General features: G+C 42.0%; 1 protein-coding gene across 1 annotated transcript in view; it reads right to left on the reverse strand.

Annotated features, from left to right (window-relative positions):
* Positions 1 to 8,161: 8,161 nt before the first annotated feature.
* cdh24a (cadherin 24, type 2a) overlaps positions 8,162 to 25,879 on the reverse strand; it is a 54,927-nt gene continuing 37,209 nt past the window's right edge. Inside the window, exons 7-14 of the mRNA XM_079574863.1 lie at positions 22,120 to 22,376; positions 21,111 to 21,247; positions 19,196 to 19,317; positions 17,997 to 18,114; positions 17,098 to 17,406; positions 15,552 to 15,747; positions 13,222 to 13,666; positions 8,162 to 9,512 (exon numbers count right to left, since the gene is read on the reverse strand). Of these exons, the coding sequence (XP_079430989.1) occupies positions 8,751 to 9,512; positions 13,222 to 13,666; positions 15,552 to 15,747; positions 17,098 to 17,406; positions 17,997 to 18,114; positions 19,196 to 19,317; positions 21,111 to 21,247; positions 22,120 to 22,376 (2,346 nt within the window). The 3' untranslated portion in view covers positions 8,162 to 8,750. The remainder of the gene's footprint in view (positions 9,513 to 13,221; positions 13,667 to 15,551; positions 15,748 to 17,097; positions 17,407 to 17,996; positions 18,115 to 19,195; positions 19,318 to 21,110; positions 21,248 to 22,119; positions 22,377 to 25,879) is intronic.

Consider the following 25,879-nt stretch of genomic DNA (forward strand, 5'->3'; position numbering starts at 1 on the left):
AACATCAGACTGTAAGTTTAGATAATTTCATATTATTTTCTAAAGTTCCTCTCAGCCAATCAGAATCCCCGGGGCCATAACCATGACCTGCCTGTCAACTCCAATCAGGAGGAAGTGAAATAGGTCCAGGAATTACAGAGATATTAACCTTGAGCAAACCCAAAACCATCACCATTTTAATAGTTACCATAGTTACCACCATATAATATGTAATGGCCCACCTCTTGAATTTTAAACTATATGCTGTTTATGTGATGTCACGTAACGCAGCCTGGTAAGGGCCATAATAATACAAAAATGAGAGCACATTATCTCAACTACTCAAAGTAACTGTGCATGTTCTTCAGAGCGAACAGAAGGGCGGAGATAAGAATGAAGCCAACGGGAACTCGTCAAGAAGAGGAGGACGAAGGCGGAGATGAGAATGAAGCCCGTTGAAACTGGTCCAGCAAACTGGACTAGCCTATATCCTGAAGTACACAGTGGGACTTGGAACAGTGTTGAAATGTCCTTATCTGTTAAAACTGAGAATTTACATCAAACAAAGTGTGACAGTGAGTGCTTCCTTTCCATAGTGTATTCTTGTTTTTATGCTGAGCAATGTTTTTGTTATTAGTGACCCATTTAACTACAACAGACCAAACATTCTTACGTAAACTAACCTTCAAACAACAAGTATGGACTGAACACCTCCCACCCACTGCACGGGACTGTAGAAGAGCTGTGCAGCTCTCTCAGTGGCAGACTGAGACACCCTCAGTGCAGGACGGAGCGCTACCGCAAAGCCTTCATCCCCACTGCTGTCAGACTGTACAATAAGACTGTAAAGTAACATGTGCAATAATCTCTGTATCAGCTGCACTTTATTAACTCTGAGTGATCTTCTTGAACGCCGACTGTAACAAGTGAATTTCTCCTTTGTGAGATCAATAAAGGTTTATCTTATCTTATCTTATCTCAACTGTTTTGCAACAAAAATCAAACCGTCCCTAAACGACCAAAAGTTTTTTTTGTGACACTCATGTCAAAACTTGAGCTTAAATGAAATGGCAAACGTGTGCAGAGAATGAAGGGCTGCGCCACAGGCGGAGCTGTCATTCTTATCATAGTTCAGCAGTTCATATTTGCAGGTGTGCTCTCAGACTTTGATATAAAATACACAATTCAAAGAAAAGCGTCATCCTGACAGCCTGGAGGAATCCAAACTCCCTGTTTCTTTTGGCAATAGACTTGATGTCACTGATGAATGTAAATATTTGGGGCACAATGTGTTTGCCGACTTGTCTGATAATAGAGACATTTAGAGACAGTATCCAATGCATTATGGACATGTTCTTGCTAAGAGTAGACTCTTTAAAGCATCGTAGTGAAGTGTCGACTGGACTGAGCTTTAAGGCACATTAGACTCTCATGTTTACGTTACAAAAAGAGCAAAAAGCAAAGAGCGACGTGTGGTATAATGATGCCATGCAGATGCTACTGAGGGTCCCACAATAGAGCTGTGCAGGCCAAATATCTGTAAATGCGGGTGTGCCCACTTGCCCTGCTGTGAACTCATACGTTTCTTTTTCAGTATATGGACTCACTGGCTTCTGAGTCAGGGAATAACTATCATTTTATGTGTCTTCTTAATGTGGAGCATTATTTTAGTGTCCAGAATAGTAGTAGTATTAGTTGTAGAAGTATTGAATTGATTCAGTGGATTTTACAGGGAGTTGCTTCCTGGAGTGTGAGGAGTTTCTGTCCAATCACGGTGCTTTGTGAGGCATTGAATTAAACACCACAGGCCACTGTTCCAAATGAAATGCATGAAGTCTAGAATAAGTGGCTTCATGAGTTCAGTGTAGTCCCACCTCAGCATCCAATTGTTATTCAAAACACCAACAGACCTCTCTCTAATAACTAAAGAGGGAAAACTATGTATTTGGAAATGACATTCGAATACATGCGAGTTAGAAGAAAACAAATCTTTGTAGACAAGTCATATTTCTTATCAGTCCTGGTCGTACTGAGGCAGTACTGAGGCAAGGCAGAAGTACTGGACTGAAGATACTGTTTAAACAATAATCCCTGTCGTGAAATGAATCACAATATTCGGGCTGATGAACTGCTGTTGATGCGACTCTTTTAAGATCATTTGCTCTTGTTTTTAATAAGATGGTTCTGTTTAGGTGCAAACCGTAAAATGTACTAAGTATTGTGTAAGATAGTGATTTATTTGTTGTGTGCATTGCTGAGCAGCCAGAACGCCCCAGTAATAAGTCGAAAAGATTTGCATTAAAGTCAACCAGCTTTGATCTAAGCAGATGAAGATTCTTGTAGACATGAATTCACCCTCCAAAAGTGACACAACACATTATGTTGGACTCTAAGCTTTTAAATTTACGGCCTTAATAAAGGTGAATGTAATAATAATGAGCCATTTGACAATATTAGGACATTTAGATGAATGTCACACAGACATTTACTCTTTATTACTTAGAATTGATGGTAATGTGTTTATCATTTGGTTCATAAACAACAAAATGAAAGATTGATAGAGTAAAAGGGCGCAGAAGCCTGTAAGACCACACAGTAAGAAATAATCTCTCATCTATACAGCATTTTGGCATTGACTGAATATTGCGAGTGTAAAATTTAATGCACAATGGGCAATAAAGTCAATATGAAATATAATAAAATGTCAACATTTTTGCAAAACCCTGTAGTATTGTGTACCATGGGTGACCAGTGCAATGCTTGCACGTGCCTCTTGGTGGCACCATTGTACAACCACTACACGCTGTATTCACCAATGTTTTTTTTTCTTGGTCATGCAGATTCTTTAAAAAATGACTAAATAAGTGTTGAAGTAGGCTCTTAAGACTCACAGTTTTTTCATATCAAGTACCACCATGGCTGTATTGTTTACACCAGCTATTCCCCTCATTCATTAAAGATCCTTCGAGTTCATTTCAAATCAGTACGTTTTCATGTGACTGATGTGTGGTCAGACCTCACTTTTGGAACCACAGCAGAGTAGGATTGAGTACCAAAGCAGATAGGTTAAGGAGGAGAAAAACATGAATTGCTTCCAAATAATAGAAATAGAACCTAGACTCCAGAGCAGTGGTTCTCACTGACATGGCATCAGGACCCACCATCACACTAATGTCAAGCTGCGACTCAAATACAAATTGATAAGGTCTCATATAAGGCAAAGTCCTCTCCTGGAACCGCCACCTTAACATGGTGGAGGGGTTTGAGCACCCAAATGATCCTGGGAGCTCTTTTGTCGGGGGCTTCGTGCCCCTGGTAGGGTCTCCCATGGCAAACTGGTCCTATGACGGGTCAGATAAAGAGCGGTTCAGAAGCCCCTTATGAGAGACCAACAGGCCCGGTTTGAATCGTGAGGCCGTCCTTCTGTGGACCCACCACCTGCAGGAGGAGCCATAGGGGCTGGTGCAATGTGATTTGGGCAGCTCCAACAACTGCCCAAAAGTGGAAGAAAATGGATGGATGGAATAATGCAAAGTATTGTGTTTTCCACTCATATTGTTGTTGAATAAGAATTTGCCTAAATCATCATGATGGAAACAAGCTGACAAGTCACTTTAACCTCTTAACCCCCACCTGAACTGAGCACATGAAATCTAAAAACAAAACAATCCTCAACATATGGATGAAAACGCAACAAAAACATGACAAAAAAGCAACAAAAACATGACAAAAAAAAACAATGAATAGTGACGAAAATGTGTTGAAAAACGTGGTGAAAAATAAATAAATCTATGTTTATTTTTGTAGGTCTTAGCTTTCAAATGAGGCATACACTGTTGCTCTTGAGTCAAGATGACTTAACTATGACCAACGGTACGCACACCACAGTTTGAACTAAGATGACCCCACTCCACCCACCATAATTCACTTGTCATAATGTGGAAAAAGTTATTTCAATTACTTTTGTTGCGCTATTTTCTGATATGGTAATTTCGGACGACTAAATTTAGCCACTAGTTGGGATGCAGCACGTTCCCCCTGTGATCTGTAGATGCTGGAATCGGTATCTCATCGTGTTAGGAAAGGGGGAGGAAAAAACCCAGACTTTTATGTTCCTGATATGCAAGTCAATGACAATATACTCGGAGAGCGCGGATGCCTGCTTATTGCTTGTCGTAATATCTTGTTGCGTTCTCCCCTGCCTGCCTTTCATGCAACGCCTGAGGAAATTTGGCCTTTGGTACTGCTCATTTTTCTTGTCAGGATGCCAAAGATTTTCTGTCAGAATTCTCCTTGATAGCCGCTGGAAAAGAGTTAGACCGAAGGCCGATTAAGACTTCAATTCTGTCTGCGCCGTGAAGGACGCGGAGCCCGAGCGAAATGCCCAATACATTTCATTATTACTATTGAAAAGCTGCATTATTTTTGGTAATTACTCATCATCATGCCGGTACCTTCTGTAAAACAAATGAGCATGAAAATAGCAACAGAGATGAGTCATTGTCTTCTGATGACAGTTGGAGGGGAAAAAAAAACAAACAAACAAAAAAAAACCCTCAATGCCATCTCAAAGTGAATTATTATTTTGTTGTCGCTTTTGTTCAGGGCCGGGAACAATGCCAGTGTGTGTAGTGGGACGCGTAATAGGTTCTTTGCCTAATTTGTTGCCATATAAAGTAGGAGTGAAATAAGCGTTTGGGAGGTAAATCTGGATGAGCGAACACAAAAGTGAATAATCCTGTGTGGGAGCTGGATATTGTTGCACTGTAAAGCATTTGCTCAATGTTCAGTCTGAAAGTGGAGCAGAGATCGTTGCCTCACAACAGGGAGGTTTTGGGTTGTATTCCAGAGTGCGAGTGCGTGTGGGTGTGTGTGTGTGTGTGTGCTTGTACTACGACATTGTGAGGACCAGTTTGAGTTTTTATCCAACAGAGTGAGGACATTTTTGAAAAGTGAGGACATTTTGGGGGGTTCTCACTTATTTGAAGGACTGTTTGAGGGTCAAGATGTGGTTTTAGGGCTAGGGTTAGAATTGGGTTTAGATTAGGGTTAGGATTAAGGTTAGGGTCTGGGTAATACATTATGTCTATGAGTGTCCTCACTAAGATAGAAGTAAAGATTGTGCATGTGTGTGTGTGTGTGTGTGTGTGTGTGTGTGTGCTTGAACTTACAACATTGTGAGGACCAGTTTGAGTTTTTAACCAACAGAGTGAGGACATTTTTGTAAAGTGAGGACATTTTGGGGGGGTTCTCACTTATTTGAAGGACTGTTTGAGGGTCAAGATGTGGTTTTAGGGCTAGGGTTAGAATTGGGTTTAGATTAGGGTTAGGATTAAGGTTAGGGTCTGGGTAATACATTATGTCTATGAGTGTCCTCACTAAGATAGAAGTAAAGATTGTGCATGTGTGTGTGTGTGTGTGCTTGAACTTACAACATTGTGAGGACCAGTTTGAGTTTTTAACCAACAGAGTGAGGACATTTTTGTAAAGTGAGGACATTTTGGGGGGTTCTCACTTATTTGAAGGACTGTTTGAGGGTCAAGATGTGGTTTTAGGGTTAGGGTTAGAATTGGGTTTAGATTAGGGTTAGGATTAAGGTTAGGGGTTAGGGGCCCTAACCTCCTGGCTCAAGATCTGGAGAAGGGTGCATTGCAGTCACCAAATGCTCACGACAAGTCACCCAGTAGCATCAAAGAATGTGTCAAATACGCAGAACACATTTTTCTATGGGCACACTAAAGATCTCAAGAACTTCACTGTCCCTGCATTTGTCCCATCCTTTGGTGCACCCTGCAAGGAGCATCGATCAACCAGCGCCTGGAGACCTTTCCTTGATGTAGGTTTGGTGAAATGTTTTTACGGTCCTATAACTGATTTCTTTTGAATGATGGAAATGTTGAATTGTTAAACCGAAAAATCAATTTAGAAATATAGGGGTAATCACGGACTCAGACCTGAACTTAAACAGCCACACCAAAGCAATAACATCATCAGCTTTTTACCATCTGAAAAACATTGCCAAGATCAGAGGAATAGTGTGGAAACCAGACTTAGAGAGACTTATCCATGCATTTGTCTCCAGCAGTTAGACTACTGTAAGGGCCTGCTCACTGTTAGAGCTGCAGTACATCCAGATGCTGATAAGAACCAGGAAATACAACCATATTAGTCCAGTGCTTCGGTCTCTGCACTGGCTTCCTGTCGCTTGGAGAATAGAATTTAAAACAGCTCTGCACCAAAGTACATCTCTGACATGTTACAGCCGTATGAACCATCTCGGGCCCTGAGAACTTCAGGGAGGGGTCTCCTGGTGGTTCCCAGAGTCAGGACTAAATATACAGCTTAAATCTGGAACAGTCTTCATGAGGATGTCAGACAGGCCTCAACTCTGACAATGCTCGAATCCAGGCTGAAAAAAGTAATTTGTACCCATGCATAAGACAAATTAAAGGAACAGGCCACCGTTTTTCCACCTTGCGATATGTTCTTACCTGAGCTTAGGCGAGTTGGTTTGTAATCGTCTAAGCTCAAGTAAGAACATACATACATTTTTATGTTGATGTTTTATGGATTGATTTTCTCTGCTTTCTTTTAATTTTATGCAACTGTGAAGCACTTTGAATTGTACTCTTCAAATAAACGTGGCTTGCCTTAAATTGTTAATTATTCACCAAACTCATTAGTAACCAAATGGATTTCTAACAGTCCCGATTCTTCACAGGAATGGGTTCGCGCCTCCATAACATGTCCCACGGTAATGTAAACAACACCAACTAGCCTGCTAGTTCACAATCGATAAAAATGTTTCTTTCAATTAAATGCACAGTGGTCCCCAAATGCCAGTCTGTGTTTTCCCCTAGTGTCTGCTTTTTACAATACACTAAAACAGTGCTTTGTTCCTTTGAAGCCGCTTTAGTCTGGCTGTGCTCCGAAACCGTAGCCCCACAAAACACATAAAGATAATAGCCTATAAGAAACAAACTGAAATTGTTTTAGGAACCTCCTATGTCATCATTTTTAATACATTTGCTCAAATAATATCACAACTACTTTGCTACAGGACAAAACAAATTTTATTCCACTACTTGGAAACCCCCCAAAAAAAGAAATCAGGTATAAGGCTTTTAAGTTGAAAGCCACTCAGCCACAGATGTTTTTTTTTTTTTTTTCCAAGTCTTTTCTCCAGTCTAGAAAGCAATAACAACCAGATCCCCACTCGTGTCCACACATAGAGGCTTTTACTGGACTTTGACAGGAGTACACCACAGTGACAATCAGATCATCTCCACCTGTGTGCAAATTGCATAGTGAGCAATGTTCTGCTACTTTTTATAGTCTCTGCAGCTGACAGGACCGACTCAAAGGGCCTGACGATATGTGGAGCGACAGTAGCTGCATCACACACGCACCACTGTAAACACGTGACAGTATAAGAGCCTCAGACCCCTTCGTTTTAGATGCAAATATCGCATTTAAGCCCTAAGTCCCTACAGTGAATACGCCGCTATTAAAATATCAATATTAAACTAAAACAGATACAGTCAATATTTGATGAACTTTTTTTCTTTTCTTCTTCTTCTCCTTACTTCCCCCGCGAACAATGAAGCTTTCAGGGCTCAGAATCAATATTTCAGATAAAGAAAGTTAATTTTTCATCACTTTCGAAAGCCCGAGTACATTGCGAATCTCAGTAACAAGCGCGGTGCGAGAAGTGACATTTTGGTTATGCGTTTATTAGACAGGGTGGAGGTGATGGCTGTACAGTGAGCTCTGATTTTCCCGACGCCCGGTCCGTCAGACTGCTGCCTCCGAGCTGCGCGTAAAGTCCATCACTGTCAAACACTTTCTAGGTGCTGCAACGTCTCTTCCTCTTGTGGGTTTTTTCACGCTCTCGTCTTAGCTTTCAACCGCAGGAGATTATACAGAGGTTTCGAGCGGGGTTTAATCGCCATTATCTCAACAATTACTCGACCGATCGACATGGACAAAAAGAAATAAGAAAAGGAAACTGCCGCAAGATGTTTCATTCAACTCATCGGTGAATTTACAAAAAAAGGTGAAAACGTCTTTGTTTGTGTAGCCCCGTGATTCAATAAACTCGATATTCAGTCGGGTATGATTTCGGTAAACATCCTAACACAGCGGTTCTCAAACTTTCCCACCGAGTTCAAAATTAAAATTAAGTCTACACCGCGTCTAATTTGAACTATATCATGTTCACGACTAACTTAAAGCCATTGCTAAAGCATGAACTAGATTATCTTGGATAAAATCACAGACGGCCCTCAGGCACATGAAGGGGCCCATCGGTGGTGCACGCAGTTTGAGAACCACGGTAAGAATAGAACTAACATTTACACTAGTTGATCTTGTAAATAAAAGAATAAATAAATGAATAAATGTCACTCACCACTGTTTGTGCATTTTCTAATACATGGTTTTAATCTTTGAAATAAATAGTCTCTTAAAACATATATCCTTTTACTCTAGCGTAATCAGTCATTTTGGCTGGCCCCGTCTGAGAATACTGCACGGCATTCAATCTAGAACGCAACCTATTTCCAACCAAGCGTCTGAATGGAGTTACCAGCTCACTGAGTTGCTGTCAAAACCCTCTTCAGTTTGTGCTTCTTCCCCACTGTTTACAGCTGCCCCTCTTTCAGTCACACGCCGCAGAGAGCTGTCTTGTATCCGCCGCTGCGTAATGGGCGGATGTGTATTTTTACCGCTTGGCGGCGTGACTGGTGTGACTTAGCCTACTTTATCTCGCTCTAAAAATCTAAAAACCTCTGTGTTTCTTGCTGCTTGTGCTCAGTTTGTTTGGCCGTCTCCCCGTTGGTATCTTCCGCCTGTTGCCGCTCCTTCTGCCGCTCTCGGATGATCTCCACCAGCTTCTGAAACTTCTCGTTCAGCTCCTCCATGCCCCCTCCACCCTCTGTCTCTGTATTCCCGCTGTCCTTCTCCCCGCTGCTCTCCAGCGAACTCAGCGACTCCGCCCTCGAGTCCCGCCCCTCGAATTCGTACGTCTGCAGCGAGTCGTACGGCGGCTGCGAGAGGTCAAAAGTCACGTGGTTGAGGCGCACGTTTAGCAGCTCCTCCATGCCCAGCGGCTGTGGGTTGGCCGGTCTGCTGTTGTTGTTTTTCAGTACGCCTGGAGGTATAGGCTGTGCGTCCTTGTACATGTTCAGCAGTGGAGGCCCCCCGCCGCCGTACAAGCCGCTACTGCTTAAATTAGTCCCATTCATTGCTTTGCTACTGGCATTCAGGGACCCCACAATGCTGTAAGTGTCCGACTTTACGAAGGGCACAGCGGGGACTCCGTTTGAGTAACTCTGCTCTAAAACAGAGGAAATGGAGGAGTCAGTGTCGAATTCGTCGATGGTGCAGCTGGTGCTGATCTGGGTTTGGGACGAGTCGGGCCTCCCCTCGGGCGCGTTTGAAGAGGAGCTGGTCTGACTCTGGTAAGACTCACTGGGGTCGCAGTAGGGCACGCTCACACCGAGGGGCACTGATGTTCTCTCCGGCTCTGCTGTCTGCAACGAAACAAAAAACTACAGTCAGATTAAGGCTGCACGGCATTACGAAACAGAGAGTCCACACAACAAAAAACAAAATACATCGCAGTGTCATGTATCAGAGAGGGGTCAATGTGGTCAGTCAAAGCAGCAACGTTCATTCATCTTCTGTTCGCGCATGTCATCGCTCGTACAAGTTCATTGTAAAGCAAATATATCCTTATCTGGGCAAACCACAATTTAAACTGCAATTTTAAAGTTTGCCATTGGTGAATTACAAGAATTGCAGTAATTTAGATAACGTAATTTCCTCTGAAATACGAAAATGTCTGTCTCCGTAAGGATTTATCTCAAATAAAACTGGCTAACTTTGTAGATTCTTGTATTAGTTTTGTGATATTTTCTTTTTTAAAGGGGCTAGATTCAAGTTGGCTATTTTATACTCACTACTGCCACCTCAGGTCATACATGTAACTGCACCTTCTATATTAAACTCGTGCATGACGGCACTTCGGACCCGATAACAACTTTTTGAGTGAAAGTGCAGGATTTTAGAGGCAGTTGTGGTGAATAGGTCCGGGCTCATTCTACACATTAGGACATGGCTGAAACATGTAGAGGGCGGAAAATACATAATTTTAAACCCCGTATAGTCCCTTTAATGTCCAAAGTTATTTAAAATGTGCACTGTGGACTAAATCTTTATTTTGAAACATACATGCAAATAGTTTTGTGTGTATAGTTGTGTGTGTGTGTTTTTTCTCCCAAAGTTGTGCCGCTGTTTGATAATTGCAGATTTATTTCCACTCATCCAAGAGTCTTCCTCAGTAATCGTCTGGTTTTCAATTTGCACCTCTGCTGTGGGAAGGAGTCAGACCAGAGTTATATATTGGATTGCTTAGAGCATAGGTGTCAAACTCTGGCCCGCGGGCCAAATTTGGCCCGCAATGTAATTATATTTGGCCCGCGAGGCTATACCAAATGACTACTCGAGCGGGCCCACCGGTATTATACTTTTTTTTTTCAGATTTTGCATATCTGGACTATTAAGTTATATATTGTATAGTAATAGGTGTTGCTTGTTCCATATTCAATGTTCAAGCAAATCTTGTTTGGGTCCATATTAAAAGGTTCATTTGTTCAATGGTGGCCCGCGACTTTGTTCAAGTTTTACATTTTGGCCCACTGTGTATTTGAGTTTGACACCCCTGGCTTAGAGGGTGCCAGCCTGCTGAACTGACTTCGGGCCAGTGGCCGGCTAATCACAGAGCTGATACAGACACACAGCTTTACTGCCACATTTGTTCAATTTAGGCAAATTTCAGAGTAAAAAAAACCCAACAATAACATTTGTCAATTTCACAAGTCGATAAGTAGTTTTCACTCTCCTGATCCTGTCGTGGTCCTGTTACTTTGACACTGCAGTGAGTATAAATGATCCTCTAAAGACTACACTATACGCCAACATATTTAATCATTCTTACACTCACCGTGGTTAATAATATATTGCATGTTTTTCTCATATTGTTTGCGCAGTCCTAATTTCAACCAAGCACATGTCTCCATTTTTCAAACACATTTTTAATTATGAAGCGTTTATTTACACCCACAGTGCAGGCAGCCATATGTCAGCTAATCTGGTATTTACGGCCCTCCGGCACATGGACTCATAAACATGCAAAAACCAACACTCCTGCAGCTCGGATGACAAAATCGTGACATCATTCTGTCCTCAACCTCTGCCTCGGCCTCAACACAGCCATAAATGTAATTTGTGTGTTGTTAAAGGCATTAAATATTTATGCAAGTGTTTACTTTACTGCACTGTATAGACGGAGAGGAGAGGGAGAGGGGAACGAGGCGCAGCAATGGTTCTCAAAACTATGATGTGGGTTTCCTGGATAGTACATATACGACAACACAATTTCAGAAATATTCATATTGAGTATACTTCTGAAATCGTATACAGACATTAGATTTGCAATGTATTCTAGAAGCAATATAGCTAAACCGTTACAAGAATGCATTTCATGTTTGCAGAGGACAAAACAACAGGCCTCACTATTTGATAAGTATTTGTGCAGCCCTACAGCAGTGGTTACCGACTCCTCGAGTCGTTCATTTAGGCTACCCTTTACCTCGAGAATAACAACCAGGGGAATTCAATCGCTGAGTTAGTTTCAACCTCCGCAGTTTTGATCGCCACGGTTAGCATCAGTATGCTAAAGTTAGCAAGCAAACATAGAAATACCTAATACCACTGCTGAAACAAAGCAGATAACTGATCTAACATATTTGTAATGATCATGTCACTTCATGTGAGTTGTTTATATTAATGTAGCCTAAAGCCTGTCATATACGCAAGGATAATTAGTGTAGAAAAGTCCAGTGATCCTTGTTAAATGCTTATCCAAGAGTTTATCAATAGATATAGCCTAACTGATAACTGATCTATAATATCATGACAATTGAATATAACTTTATTGATCTTAAAATAGAGTAAAGAGTCAATACAATTTTTCCCTCAGAGAAAGCCACTTTTAAGAAAGTGGTATCGGTAAATATCGGGTATCGGCAGATACTCAAAACCCGGTATTGTCAGCAGAAAAAAAGAAGCTGGATCGGTGCATCTCCAGTTAAAAAATAAAGCAAAAATACTGAAACTTTGAACTCGAAAACATCATTGAAACTAACTTTCCTTTGAAAATAATAATGAAATCCTAAAAGAAAGTTTCACTTTCTTTTTTAACCTGAAATCATTCCAAGTACCCCCTGCTAAACGCTCAAGTGACCCTGGTTGGGAAACACTGCCCTACAGAATGCAGGAGGGAGTGTTTGCCCTTTTGATTTACAAAGTGCACAAAATAACTCCATTATTTGTGCAGGCAATGCCTAAACCAACAAATTATGCTGAACCCTGTGGTTTATTAGGCTTTCTATCACGACTATGTGCTTTGTGATGTGTGGTGGATTAAAACAAAGGAAGTAAAAAATGTTCTATGGCGTACACTGTTATCCATGTAATTATATTCTCAGGAAACATGTTGAGCAGTGGTACATGGAGAGGATTAAAAACTGCTGTAACTGGACCCAGAACGGTGCTTAAATCAGCATCTGTCTGCGGTGTGTGGGATGTGCTCCACTGAGCTGTTCCTAAAGTGATCTTCATTTCATTTTGTTTCATGGAAAGCCATAAAAGAGCAATGTATTAGTTAATGGCGTCTGTGTTTTCCTTTCTCAAACACACTTAGACATTGGGAGTCATTTCATATGTTAGTACAGTGTGGCATTTGGGCGTCTTGTAGAGTGTGTGGAAAAACAACAAGCCTTCCTGTTTCAATTTCATACAAAAGGGGTTATTTACCGAGTGCAAAGCAAGTGTGCAATAGTGGATCTGTATTAAAGCAATTTCCGTCATTTACATATCAGGGGCCCTAAATGTGTAATACAGGATATTTCAAATGGTGCTCGCTAATTAGCACCTCTCTTGATAAATGAAGTCAGAGAACACAATTCGTAATAAGGCACCATTTCATTTATGCATTAGTTTTGTATTAAAGTTGGGTCTTTCCTTGGTTTACAAGCAAATTTAGGTCTATTCCAGCCCTTTTTGGACTTGGTTCAGTTTGGCGTTAGTTTTTGGAAGCAGCACAGATTTCTTCATGAGAAAAGTTGAAAGCCAACTCAGGATAATAATGAAATAAGCACTATGTTTTACCAGTCTGACCTTAGCTTGCTCTTTCTCTTCATTCTTCCTCTCCTCTGTTGTCTTGCCCTCAATGCCCCCCGGTCCGTCTTTGTTCTGGCTCTGCTCCGCCGTGTGCTCGGCTTCGTAAATTGTGGAGCTTATCTGAGGCGAGCGCAGCAGCGTCTCAAAGGTGCTGTGGTTTGGGGTCACCAAAGAATTTCGGAGGCGCCCCCCAGTGGTCAGCCCCGCGGAGAGTCCCGGGCCGATCCCCGGGGTGAACTGGGACAGCTGTAGCCCCGCCTCGAGTGGTCCGACTGTGGGGTAATCTCGCAGCACAGGCAGGGTTTGGGGCAGGGTCTGGAGCCCGTAGCAGAGGCGTCCGTAGAGGGGGGCAGACCCCGGCCTCTGCGAGTCTGGAACGGGGCGAGGGGCACGACTCCAGCTGTACGTCCTGGCTCGGGGCGCTGTGGTCTGCGTGTACCATCTGTGCCACACAGATAAATGTCACACAAACAGCATGCAAGAGTAAGTCCTACATTAATGGACTTGAATATGGTAATACTGAGTTCATTTCAAAATATGACTTTGGCAAAACATTTGAACCTCGACAGCTTTGATGATTCTCTGTTCCTGCTGTTTTGTCATTACAACAAACCCTGCCGGACCAAAAAGAAAGTCACCACAGGAAAAAGGTCACACACATTTGCTGTGGCATTGTTTCAATAAGCGTCAGTAATGTCAAAAGAACCAGTGTTGCAATAATTTTTCACCAAGTTCTTATATTGATGATGGGAGAGTGTGACCACTGTGCAAAGCCTTCTCCAGCACATTCCAAAGATTCACAATGGTTTAAGATCTGGACTCTGTGGTGGTCAATCTAAAATTATGTCATGCTCCCTGAACCACTCTTTCACAATGTGAGCTGACAAATCATCCAGGATGCTCAGGTCGTCAGCTGATCTCACTCTTAGGGCAATTATGGCGTCTTTCCACTAAACTCTGCTCTACCGGGCACGCCACGATCGATGTGCTCGCAATATCATGTATCGACTCTTCTCAGTACACGCTTGTTTTCATAACACAACTGCAGGTGTTGTGGGCGGCGCCCCCACAGATGAGCACGCTGTACAGAACGTCATTAAAAGTTTTGTAAGCCGCGATGAGAATAAATGTGGACAAAGCTGCCTTCTGGTAGGGTTATGGAATCATTCAGAGGTGCCATGGCAAATACGTCACGTTTGTCACGGTTCAGCGTGCTTTGGCCACAGCCAGAGGTCGGTGCCAAAACTTATACCTGGTCAGACAGGTTTGGCCCTGGCCTCAGCAGTCGAAAAGCTCACACAACCAGGTTGACCAGGCACTGGGCTGTGCAGTGTCTGCCAGTGGAAAAACAGCTTCAGTGTTACTAAACCTAGAACTAACTGCAGCAACCCCAGATCAGAACAGTGAGTTAAATTCAGGTGGTGACTTTTTTCTTTTGGTCAGGCAGTGTAATACATATAGTTAATACAAACATGGTTCAAATTCGATGGCTAGAGAAACATAATATAATCAGTTTTGGGTGTCCAAGTAATCTTAGTACTAGTTACTTCTTCAAAACAGAGAGGCCTTAGTTTGAGTCATGTCACCTCTTGTCTCACCTTTTTCCCTGCTCTTTTAGCACAGACACTTGTGCCTGTGGGGTGCTGTTCCAACTTTACAAGCAGCCCAGGATTTGGTGAGTGTGTTTATGTTGTAAGAACAGACTATTCACGTTGTTTTGCTCACAACCATGATAAACTCACTCATCGAGAGCACTCGATTTAGTCTAGTTTATGACATTTTTTAGGAGCATTCTAGCCATGTTTGTTGATAAACTCATTTAACAGAACTATCAGCTATTTTATCGCTGTTTTAAGGAAGCTTTAACATGTTAATGTCCTTGACGTTGAAGGTTGTTTCAAGCAGTCAGTATGAACAAATAGAGCTTTTATCCATCTAATTATGTCTACTGATATTAAGCTGTAGTTTGGGGGGTGTTTTTTCCTTGTAAAATGGAGCCTTTGGCACAGAAGAGATTGACCATAAAAGCATTATGTTAATTATAGGTAGTGGCCTTACTCTAGTGTGTTACTTCTATAACAAAGTAGCACTATAAAGTTGTGAAATTAAAGCCACACGGCGGAACATTCACAGTTATATTTTGATGTGAGCAACTTAAATGTCAAAACATGAACATTCCAGCGATACCAAATTTGTTCCTAATGCTCAGCTAGACAGCGCTTTTTATTTAAGTTTTCAGTTTTTTTGTTTTAAATTTTGTTTTCTGAGTGAAATGTTAAACTGTTTGACCTTAACGATAACAAGTTGCTGAAACTATGGTCACTCACATGTTCCTACTGTTGTTCTGAATGTGTTGTATCCGGTGCATGCTCTGAAGCGCCGTGATGTCGAAGGCGGCGGTGTCGGCCTCCCCTCCCCCCTCGTCGTCGTAGGAGATGATGTTTTCTCTGACATCATCCTCCTCGAAGGCAGAGTGGGAGTCCCGCTTCTGATGGCGCAGGGACACGGACAGGGCGCACACCACTGAGGGGCAACAAAACAAGATGAGTTAAAAAGCCACACGACAAAAAAGATCAGTGTCAACTTCAGAAAGTCAGTGTTTGCAGTAAAGGCAGGGCATTAAAATCATTTAAAAAAGGCACGAGCTCAATGATTTCACTCTTCACATGAATACAGGTTAAAAGTTTGAAATCACCTTCCAATTCAAATGTAGGTGAGAATATGTCCATGGTTTGGATATGTTCTTATGGATTTATCAGTTTTGGCTGCACAATTTTGGGGGAAAAGCCTAAATGTGATTTTCCAGTCAAGTGTTGCAATTGAGTTTGCAATTTGTGTTGTTAAATCAAGATTCAGTTCAAAGTGAATATTAAAATAACTTTGTAGCTGCTAAAAGCCTTTCACATGTTTCACAAAGCAATCAAGATATTATTCATTCACGTCCCACACTCTGTTGTTGGAAGCAACAACTTTGGCCACAGCTGCCCTGATGAAAATGGCTGTCAATCAATCAATCAATCAATCAATCACTCGCATGCCTCATTCCCAAAGGTGGGGGACATGTCTTGTCCGAGAACACGACAGGTCGGATTGACCTGCCCGCCTTGTGGTCAAGATGAGCTCTACCACCTTCGCTCCAAAAACAAAGGATATCTTTACCTTTATTAAGGCCCTGTTGCCGGGTTTCAGGGGACATCACAGCGTTCTAAAGGCCTATCATATTTATACAGGTACAATTCTTTCTTTCTTTTTTTTTGGTGTTGCACACAGAGATCATGGACCCAGTCAATGATATTAATGATCATTTTTGTAATTCATACATTTTCCTTTTAGATACTACTTGTGAAAGTGTAATACAGTTAATAGGAACAACTGGTTCCTGCCCCCCACATGGGAGTGTGAAATTATCACATTCTCCTCAAATACAAAATAATTTGACCTGCCCCCCACCTGTATAGTTATTATACGCTTTTAGAACTCTGTGATGTCACCTGAAACCCAGCAATACCAGATTTTTTTCTAATCGTGGAATACATTTTGTCCTTAGTTGAAGCAGTGTGTTTCTCCCTGAAAGATAATCTCTGTGAAGAATAGCAATGTTGGAAATGCGTTAGAAACGTAAGAATGAGTTTGGACCATGACTAACATTCAAAACGCTTTCAAGGTTTGTAACCAAACAAACAAATGAAGTAGAGGGCCTTAAAGTGATTGCTTTGTATTTTTGTCCCACTTTGGGTCTTTCATTGTTTCTCTAATTTGTGTATCCATTGCTGCTAGTGGATTGTTTCACTTCAGTCTTCAACATTAAATAAACAGCACATTGGTCAAACAGCCCTCGTGTATATAGTCACGTTGGCTTGCAGCTGCACGTACCCAGGAGAGTGGTGACACAGGCCAGCATGGCCAGCAGAGTGACCAAACTGAATATGAGCGAGGGGGAAGCGGACGGGACGGGCAGACACACCATGTGCCTCTCCCACCTCCTGTCTCTCTGGCGCCCCCTGTCTTCGGTCTGCATGCCCCCTCGCAGGCACGGGCAAATGGTCACGGTGACGGTGCCAGTGTTGGTGAGCCCGGACGCCCCGTCACGTAGCACAACTGGCACGTACATGGTGAGGGAGGAGGTGGAGAAGCCAGGCAGAGGCTCCAGGGCGGACTGCAGCACCAGACTGGCTGTCACACCTGATCACACGCCAAAAACATAACATTAAACACTCGCCAGGCACAAAATGACAAAGTGACATTTCTGGCCGGAGTCGAGCATGACAAAGAGAGGGACAAGATGAAATCCAGTGAAAAGTCGCCAGAGAGTTATTTGTTTATGACTAAATCAAATGTACCTCTACCAAGTCACGGAGATTCACACAGCTGTTCTGAAATTTAGCATTGTTATTCACACCTAGAACTTAATTCAAATTTTAATGTTTTGTTTTTTTTAACATTTTTGACTTGCAGGCTTTGTAAGGCAGAACAGTGTAGCATGAAAAAAAAGGAAAAAAAAAATCTTCTATTAAAACAATATTTAGTCCAATAGTCACTTACTGACACAACACCAGGTCAGACATTTGGCCTTAACTCGCGATGGAACACAATGAACAAACTGTACACTTTTCTCCATGACTGAGCCTTTGCAGATTTTCCATCACACCCCGTTGCCACCACTAATGCACAAAGACCCACATTAACACAGTCCCCGCTCATGTTGGTGGTGCCATTTCAGGCTGGTGCATCAAGCATAAAGAACAGAGAAAGTAACTGAAAGGCAGATCTACCTCCGGACTCTTTGATGGAGAGGTTGAGGGCGCTGCTGGACTCTGGGGGCATGCTGAAGTGAATGGGCATGTCCTGACTCCCCTGGTCCCGATCGATGGCCCGCAAAACCTGGACCACCTGTGCAATAAAACAAGAAAATAACGTTTATAATAGGATTTTTTTTTTTTTTCAGAATCGTAAGCATTTGAGAAGAAGATATTGACTTGTCATGCGATTGTGCGTTTTAGGGGTTACATGTTGAATGCTACTTTTTATTTGCTAAAAATCCACCCTCAAGGCAACAAACAACGTTAGCAATCAGAGTCTGAAAATGAATGGAGATGCCAGTCCCTGTGTTAAAGTATGGCAGGGTAAGACATGGCTGTACCTTGCTAAAAACACAAAGCTCGGTCACTCGCTTGACGATCTACATACATAGATTTTGAGAGTTAACGCTAAAAACGACTGCATTATGATCCATTAACAACCTCCATATGAAAAAAGAAATCATAATGTGCTTGGCTTTCCATGGTCTGTATTCCTCGTCTGCATTATGCACAGTTATATTGTTTAATGCAGTCAGATAGTCCCGACACGCTTTAAAAGGTGTCGCTAATGTGCACATTATTTGGGAAAATTGACAAATGGCTGTCTTTAAATGGCACTTTTCTCCCTTCATGGGCACTCGCTGCACTTTACATTAAGTAACCGTTCACCAATTCACTCTCACGGACCCACGCATTTACCATATTTAAGCATAAACACTGGAGGAAAGGTCGGTGAAGTGCTTTATCTAAGGACATAGCAACAGATGTGACTGCGGATATACCAGCGACTTTTGGGCAAGGCTTGGCACACAGGCTTGGTTTTTTTGTTTTGTTGCTTGGTTGCTGTTTTGCTCATATATTTCCTACAAAACAATTTCTTCGAGGAAAGCCAGGATTTTTATGCATTTACTTGGAGACTGGCGACTCTCGGGAGTAAACCCAGACCACAACTTTTCCTGGATCAACCCGGCAACACCAGGGTTAACAGCTCATCCCTTCTATCTCCTGAGGTATTTCTCCCCATTTTGCAGGCTGTATTGAGAAACTCTCGCCTCTATTTTAGTTTGTGTGCCTGTCTTGTGCACAGGTGAAACTTTTAATAACATTTTGGTCGGATGAGAGGGGGGGGGGGGCACGTTGATTGGAAACGGCGGATGGTTTTGGGAGCAGACCTGTCCCGGAGCGCTCGAATCGCACACAGAGGTGGAGTACTGTCTGTCCAGCTCCGGAGCGTTGTCATTCTGGTCCAGGGTCTCTATGGCGACCACGACCCGGGACACCAGGTTGTGATTGTCTGAAAGAAAGAGACAAACATCCGCTGATATTAGAGCGAAGGCTGAATCTCTGCCACTTTGTATTATTGTGCTTCTACTCAGGTCTAATGGAAACTCTGGTGAAGTGCTTTATTTGATCCGATGGAGGGTTTGCCAGTATAGACAACCCATCATAGATATAGTACACTGAATCAGCTTACCACAATACATTTGACGTACTGTATAGCCAAAGATACAAACAAGCCACAGCCAAAGAGCTACAAATCAAATATAGTCTCTTTTTATGCAACAGGACAATAGATTTTGACATTTATATTTCTTATGCGCTGCCAGGCCATAATGAAAAGTCGCCATCAAACACAAAAAGCCACACACTCTAGTATTGACAGAATTATTTTCTGTGTTGTGTTGCTTAACCTGTTACTTGCCGTCCTCACTGATCACAGGGCTAGGTTTAGGGTCAGAGGTTTGGGATGGTCCTGGCTTTCAAATGAGGTATCACACTGGAGGATAGGCTGTAAGCGCTCCAAGCAATACACTTTGAGATTTGGATATGCGTATTGGAGAAAATAACTCTGCCCTAGCAGTTAACAGGGTCATTTCTCATGATCATGTTTCCCATCACATCCCACAGATTCTCTATAGGTTTAGGTCTGAAATGGCCAATCCCTGTGTGAAAATGACGTCTCCCTGAAACTCTTTGATGAATCCTTGGGATATGCCCGTGCCGTCAGGGAAGACAAAATCTATTGATGGAATAACCAAGTCATTCAGTATATTCAGGTAGTCAGTCGAACGCATTACTTGGCCACATTCTGTGGCTGCACCAAAACCTGAACTTCTCTCTGTACTTCTCTGTCCTCTCTGTACTCCACTCTCCTCCTGTCAACTGCAGCAATGCCAGATCCAGATGGTTACTTTTTATCCAAAAAGGTTTAGTGTCAACAATCCCACTTAACAATTTAGCTTCATAAATGTGTTCACTTTCCGCTCCAAGTGCGTTTTCACATTACCAACTTTGTATAAACAGAAAATAACATAAATGTAGCATTATTTTCTGTCAAAGATAATTCACTCTTTTATCAAAATAAATTACTTTTCCTGTGCCTGCAATAACTCAACCAAATCTTTGCCCGTACATAAACAAACTGGCATGATTCGCAAACATAATACATTTCTGAAAAGTTGTTCCAGTAACGTTTAAATTCAAATAAAGTGCAAATTACAACTTGAAAGAAGCCGCAGTGGAGTCAGAATCAACCTGGAGGATTCACCTATTGTGCATGTTTTGGGTTCATGGGGAAACTGCAGCACCCAGAGGAACCTACCCAGGCACAGGACGAACATGCAAACTCCACACTGGGACTCAAACCCTCAACCTCCTTGCTACGAGCAGTGGCCAAATCCACTCAAAAGTATCTTTTTACTCTCTCACTGAAATAACAGCTCTAATTGCCTTGGATTTTAGGTTTAGGAAATAGTAAGTTTCATCCAAAAACATGCCAATAATAGCCAGTGGCACCAGAGTGGGGCTTGACTTTAAAGTTAATCCAGAGTCTGTCAATAACTTTAACCTCTAACGGGAAATAAGAGTATAGTGTGATAAAATAAATGAATCCCGTCCACTAAAGTAGAGAAACCCATTCCTAACATTATAGTGATGATTGAATCTCCATCACTTTGTGCTCTGGACTGCAGGCATTTCTCCCGCTGAAATATATGAGTGCGTTAAACAGCGCTGGCTGCTTTGCCCCGGGGCAGTGAAGCGGCGGGGTGGCGGAGGGGTGATGGGGCGGAGGGGCGCGGGACGTACCCCTCTGCGTGGCGATGACAGTGATGTTGTGCCACTGCTCCAGCTCCCGGTCCAGCTCCATGACGGTGCTGATGGAGCCGCTGTCGGAGGCGATGCGGAACAGGGCCTCGGGGTCTGTCTGCGGGTCGATGGAGAACCTACAGAAGCCAATGAACATTCATAAAGGACGTACAAAGACGGGCAGCGGAGAGGTAATGGCACTGACTGAGTGTTCAATTTAGGAAGATACTCTGCAATTATAATACAACAACAAGTCGAGCATCTTCTGGTTTGGACTGAGTATCATATCGATTTGGCATTTATATTACACTGGATGGAGACCTTCCTAGAGGCTCTCTTCATTTATCAATACAAAGAACACTTGCTCCACTTCCAACTTCTAAATGATCATTAAAAAGGTACTGTTGTTACTTACTTTGGAGTAAAGGCAAAATGAAGCCATAACTGGGAAAATATGGAAATTAGTGAGAGGAAAATAATAAGATATAATTTTCTATATAATGTTTGGGCAGAAGTAGTGTAAGTGACTTAGTTGTCGACCAAATTGACATTTTAGAGCTTTTTAGCATGGTACCAAGTTGTTTTCTCATCAAACATGGAGTTGTTTTTCCAGCTGCTAGTGCATCATTAGTCTTTTGATCTTGTCCAGTGGATATTCTAAGCATCGCGGTGATATAATAACTGCTGCTTTCACATAAAGTTCCTCTTGAGGTCCTCGATGTCTTGCTAAGCTTAATACGCTCATGGTGAAGTGAAACCACTGGCTATTGCTTCACTACAGCCACAGATATTTTTCTTTCTTTTCTCTTTACTGAAACAGCTGCGCAGCAAAGGGGAGCAAGAGGGGGATGGTATTGGAGATCGCGCTCTTTTGGATTAAATTTGTCATTTTCTAACCAGCAAAGTGTAAAATAGTGATGTTTTATGAGATTATTAATACCTCCTCTTTAGTCAATTTTGTACTTAACTCTATAGTCTGTTCTCAAATTAAGTGAAGCCATACACCCACCTGATATTATTACTCTGTCCCGTATCAGGGTCCACAGCGGACACCCGCCCGACGGAGCAGACCGGGGGGCAGTTCTCGGACACGTCCAGGTGGTAGCGGCTCTGGGAGAACTTTGGGGGCTCGTCCGCGTTCAGGACCATCACCCGGACCGTGGCCTGATCTTTAAACGGGCCTTTCCTCAAGAAACGGGCATCCACCACCGGGTTGGCAACTTCCACCGAGAATGTGTAGGAATTGCGAGTTTCATAATCCAGCAGCTATTGAGGAAAAAGAATAAAGGAGAGAGAATCTGCCGGCTGTGCTGTTTGAAGCCTTTCATACATGATTAATGGAGACAGTAAAGGGCTGTATACCCCTCTTACACTTCTGACGCGCTTTGGAGCTGATACACAGCCCCCTAGACACGTTTCTATCAGCTCGCTTTAAATTACAGCCAATTTCATCGCGCTCTACACATTAAATTAAAAGGATGTTCTCTGAGTTCTGCTACTTCAAAATAATGAAATAGACACATTCAACATAAGAATTACTTTAAATATATATTTTTTAAAAAGTATATTCATATGTATGAGCAGGGATAGTTCAAAATGCAGGTGAAAGGCAATCAGGATCTTTTTTTTTTTTAATATTGCCCGGTCGAAAAATACATATTTACTGTGGCTTGTACCACGAATCGAGCTACATTGTTGACTCTTATCATTATTACTTACATCAATACATCAATACAACCAATACAAGCAGCACTGGCATCATCTTCTTGATGATGCCAGTGCTGCTTGTACCGGCTTAAAGTCTTTATTAAAAGATTATTTAAAGGCGTTTAACTGAATGTACATAAAAAAAAAAAAATAGATCTGCCAAAAAATATTATATGCAGTCCACAAAACAAGTAAAGGATTTAAGTTGAAGTAGGGCTGGGCGATTTTTTTGATTTTTTGGTTTAAAAGACAAAAATATAAATGCGGTCTTTCCTGGACAAGCATGTAAACAGATGCTGCGGCCAAACTGAACACTGCAGTTAACTCATCAGCAAAAACAAACTCCACACTTCTAGCCTCAGAGTACAACATCCCCTCACAACAACACACAAACATCTGCAAAGGAGATGCAAAAAATTGGAATGTTTGAAGAAATTCAGAAGCAGAAAACCCGCGCATGTTTAGCCTCAAAAGGCCACGACGTCACGGAGTGAGAGGCAACTTATTATGTACATAAAGAAATGAGTAAACAGCACATTTATTAGTAAAAGACGATTCACTGTTAGAAGTCCAGCTAATCCACCGCTGCAGCCTCAAAACAAATCCACATGGTCCACATAGCGATCGATAGTTTTCCTCTTCGTAGGTAAACTCTTCATCCCCGTGTGCGGGTCCTGGTCCTCTGAGGCTCCCTGCGTGTTTCTGTTTTGCCCTTTAGACGAGTTAGCGTAACTTTGTAGCTGATTTTACACTTAAAATAACCAGATCCTCTCCTCTAGCCACCGCATGTGCCATCCTGTGCTTTCTGTTTTTTTAGGCCGAGTGTTTCCCTGGGATTGACCTGACAGGCCTGCAGCATTGTGGCGTCCACATTTTTTCCAGAATGCGACAGGACTGGCCAATTCTCCTGGATTAAAACACACCACGCGATTATCGTGATCGACCTTTATTAAAATCAAGATTAGATTAATATTCGATTAACTGCCCCAAGTTAAAGAATATGTTCATTTATTGAAGCCAGTGTGAAACATTTCAAGCAAACAACTCAACTGTACTGAAACTCAAAAAATAAACAAACATGCCAGTGATTCCCAACGTGCTCCCACTGCTCAACTAGACTGAGACAGTATTACTTTGTAAAAGCATTTTTCGAAGAGGACCTAATGCATTTAAACCAAATGTTTGGCAAACAAAGGTCAAAGCAGCAGCATCTTAATGGAGACAAATGTCTTGCTGTCGGCAAGGTTCCGAGGCAGATCTGAGGGAGGGTAAGCACTCTCACAGTTTTTGAAGTATTTCTTGGGTGAGATGTTACATAGTATTGTAGGTTAAACAGATACTATTGCTGGCATTCCGAGCGCAAATACTATTATAATGATTAACTCTTTCTTTAGTACAACAATTACAATCATCAGTATTGAATTTCTTTAAGAGCTACAATGACTGTTTCTACACTTGGCCACTAAAACAAAGACACTCATCGTTCTAACACTATTCTACGTGTTTCTCTAAAATGTATTCATGTAAAGATATGTAAGATGTAAGATAATTTCACTAGTTAAACAAACAATTCCAAAAATGAGAGCTAAACATTCAAGTAAAAGTATCTAGTTACTTTCCAATATTGCCTCGAAGCCGCTGTCGCCTTTCTCTCATGGCTCTCAAAGAAGTTAATTTGTCCACCTTTTTTATTCCACTCTTCAATAATTATCTCCCAATTCCCATTGCTGGAAAAAAAAAAGCCTTAAAAGTAAAACAACTCATTTATATTAGTTCTCCTTTGCTTGACCTAATCACTTTAAATTGGCTACGTTTTTTGTCGCCGGCTGCTGATTACCATAGTCCATTGTTAGTCATTAATTGCCCATTAGAGAGTCTGGGGATTTCGACCTGTCAGCGGCGTTTGAGGCGCGTACATGAGAGCGGAAATGACAAAATTAATTAATGTGCAAGAACAAAGGGACAGGATCTGATCACAAAATGCGTACCACGTTTTCTCGTTATTTTTACGACTGTTTCAAGTCGGTACGCGCGGCTTGAACTCAAAAGGTCTGAGCAATTCTGACAGCAAAACAAGACATTTTCTTTGTGTCTTCTCTATCCCAGAAATCACAGAAACACTGTTAAAGATCTGACACTGGTGCTACAAATGGCTTCCTGGACCTGAGCGTTCTATGCCCATATATATGAATGGTGAAGCCAGGCCTTATATTAAAGTATGGCGAGGAATGTTATGTCTGTTTCATTATCTAATTTTTGTGGTTTCTCTACAGGGCTGGACTGGCAGAAAAAGTCGACCCGGGACTTTTGGGTCAAGCCCTTGCACTAAAACGGTATAAGCTACAAAAGAGAGGACAATAGCTGCACATTACACCAATTTTAGAAATGCTGCATTGGCTCCCTGTGTGTTTCAGGATCAACTTTAAAGCAGTACTAAGTAACGTGTTTACCTTAATAAATCCTTTCAGTAGTCCCTGTGCGGGTAATACAAGTGTTTATGGGATGATTGGAGGGTCTTTCATCTCCCCCTGGTGTCTCTGACCAGAAAACCATGTTTGCAACTTGACTGCCACAGGTCCGGAGAAAGCAATAAACACTAATGAAATCACGAAGAAGAAGCTAACATGCTAACGGGCAAAGCTAACTGCGGGCTAACGTCACTTTAAACAGTATTTACAGCAAAGTTTGAGTAAAAAAAATACTTCCATTGTATAATTGGATGCACAGTAACCCTCTCTCCCGTCGCCTTTCCTGTCAGCGTAGTATTTACTCTCCAAGACAATTAATAAGTAAAAAAATCATAACTTTCTACTACACCTGCAGTTGCGCTTATGGCCTCTAGGGGGAAGAGTTACTTAGTACTGCTTTAAAGTTCTTTTAATGTTTTTTTAAATGTCTTAATGGTCTTGGTCCTTCTTATCTTTCAGAACTGCTTTTACCTTATGAACCTTCACGACCCCTTCACTCCTCCAGCAGGGGTCTCCTAGTTGTTCCAAAAGTCAACAAAAAGACTCACGGTGAGGCGTCTTTCCAATATTACGGCCCTTGTCGTTTACAACTTG

Source organism: Gobius niger, assembly GCF_951799975.1.
Source record: "Gobius niger genome assembly, chromosome: 17".
NCBI classification, from domain to species: Eukaryota; Metazoa; Chordata; class Actinopteri; order Gobiiformes; family Gobiidae; genus Gobius; species Gobius niger.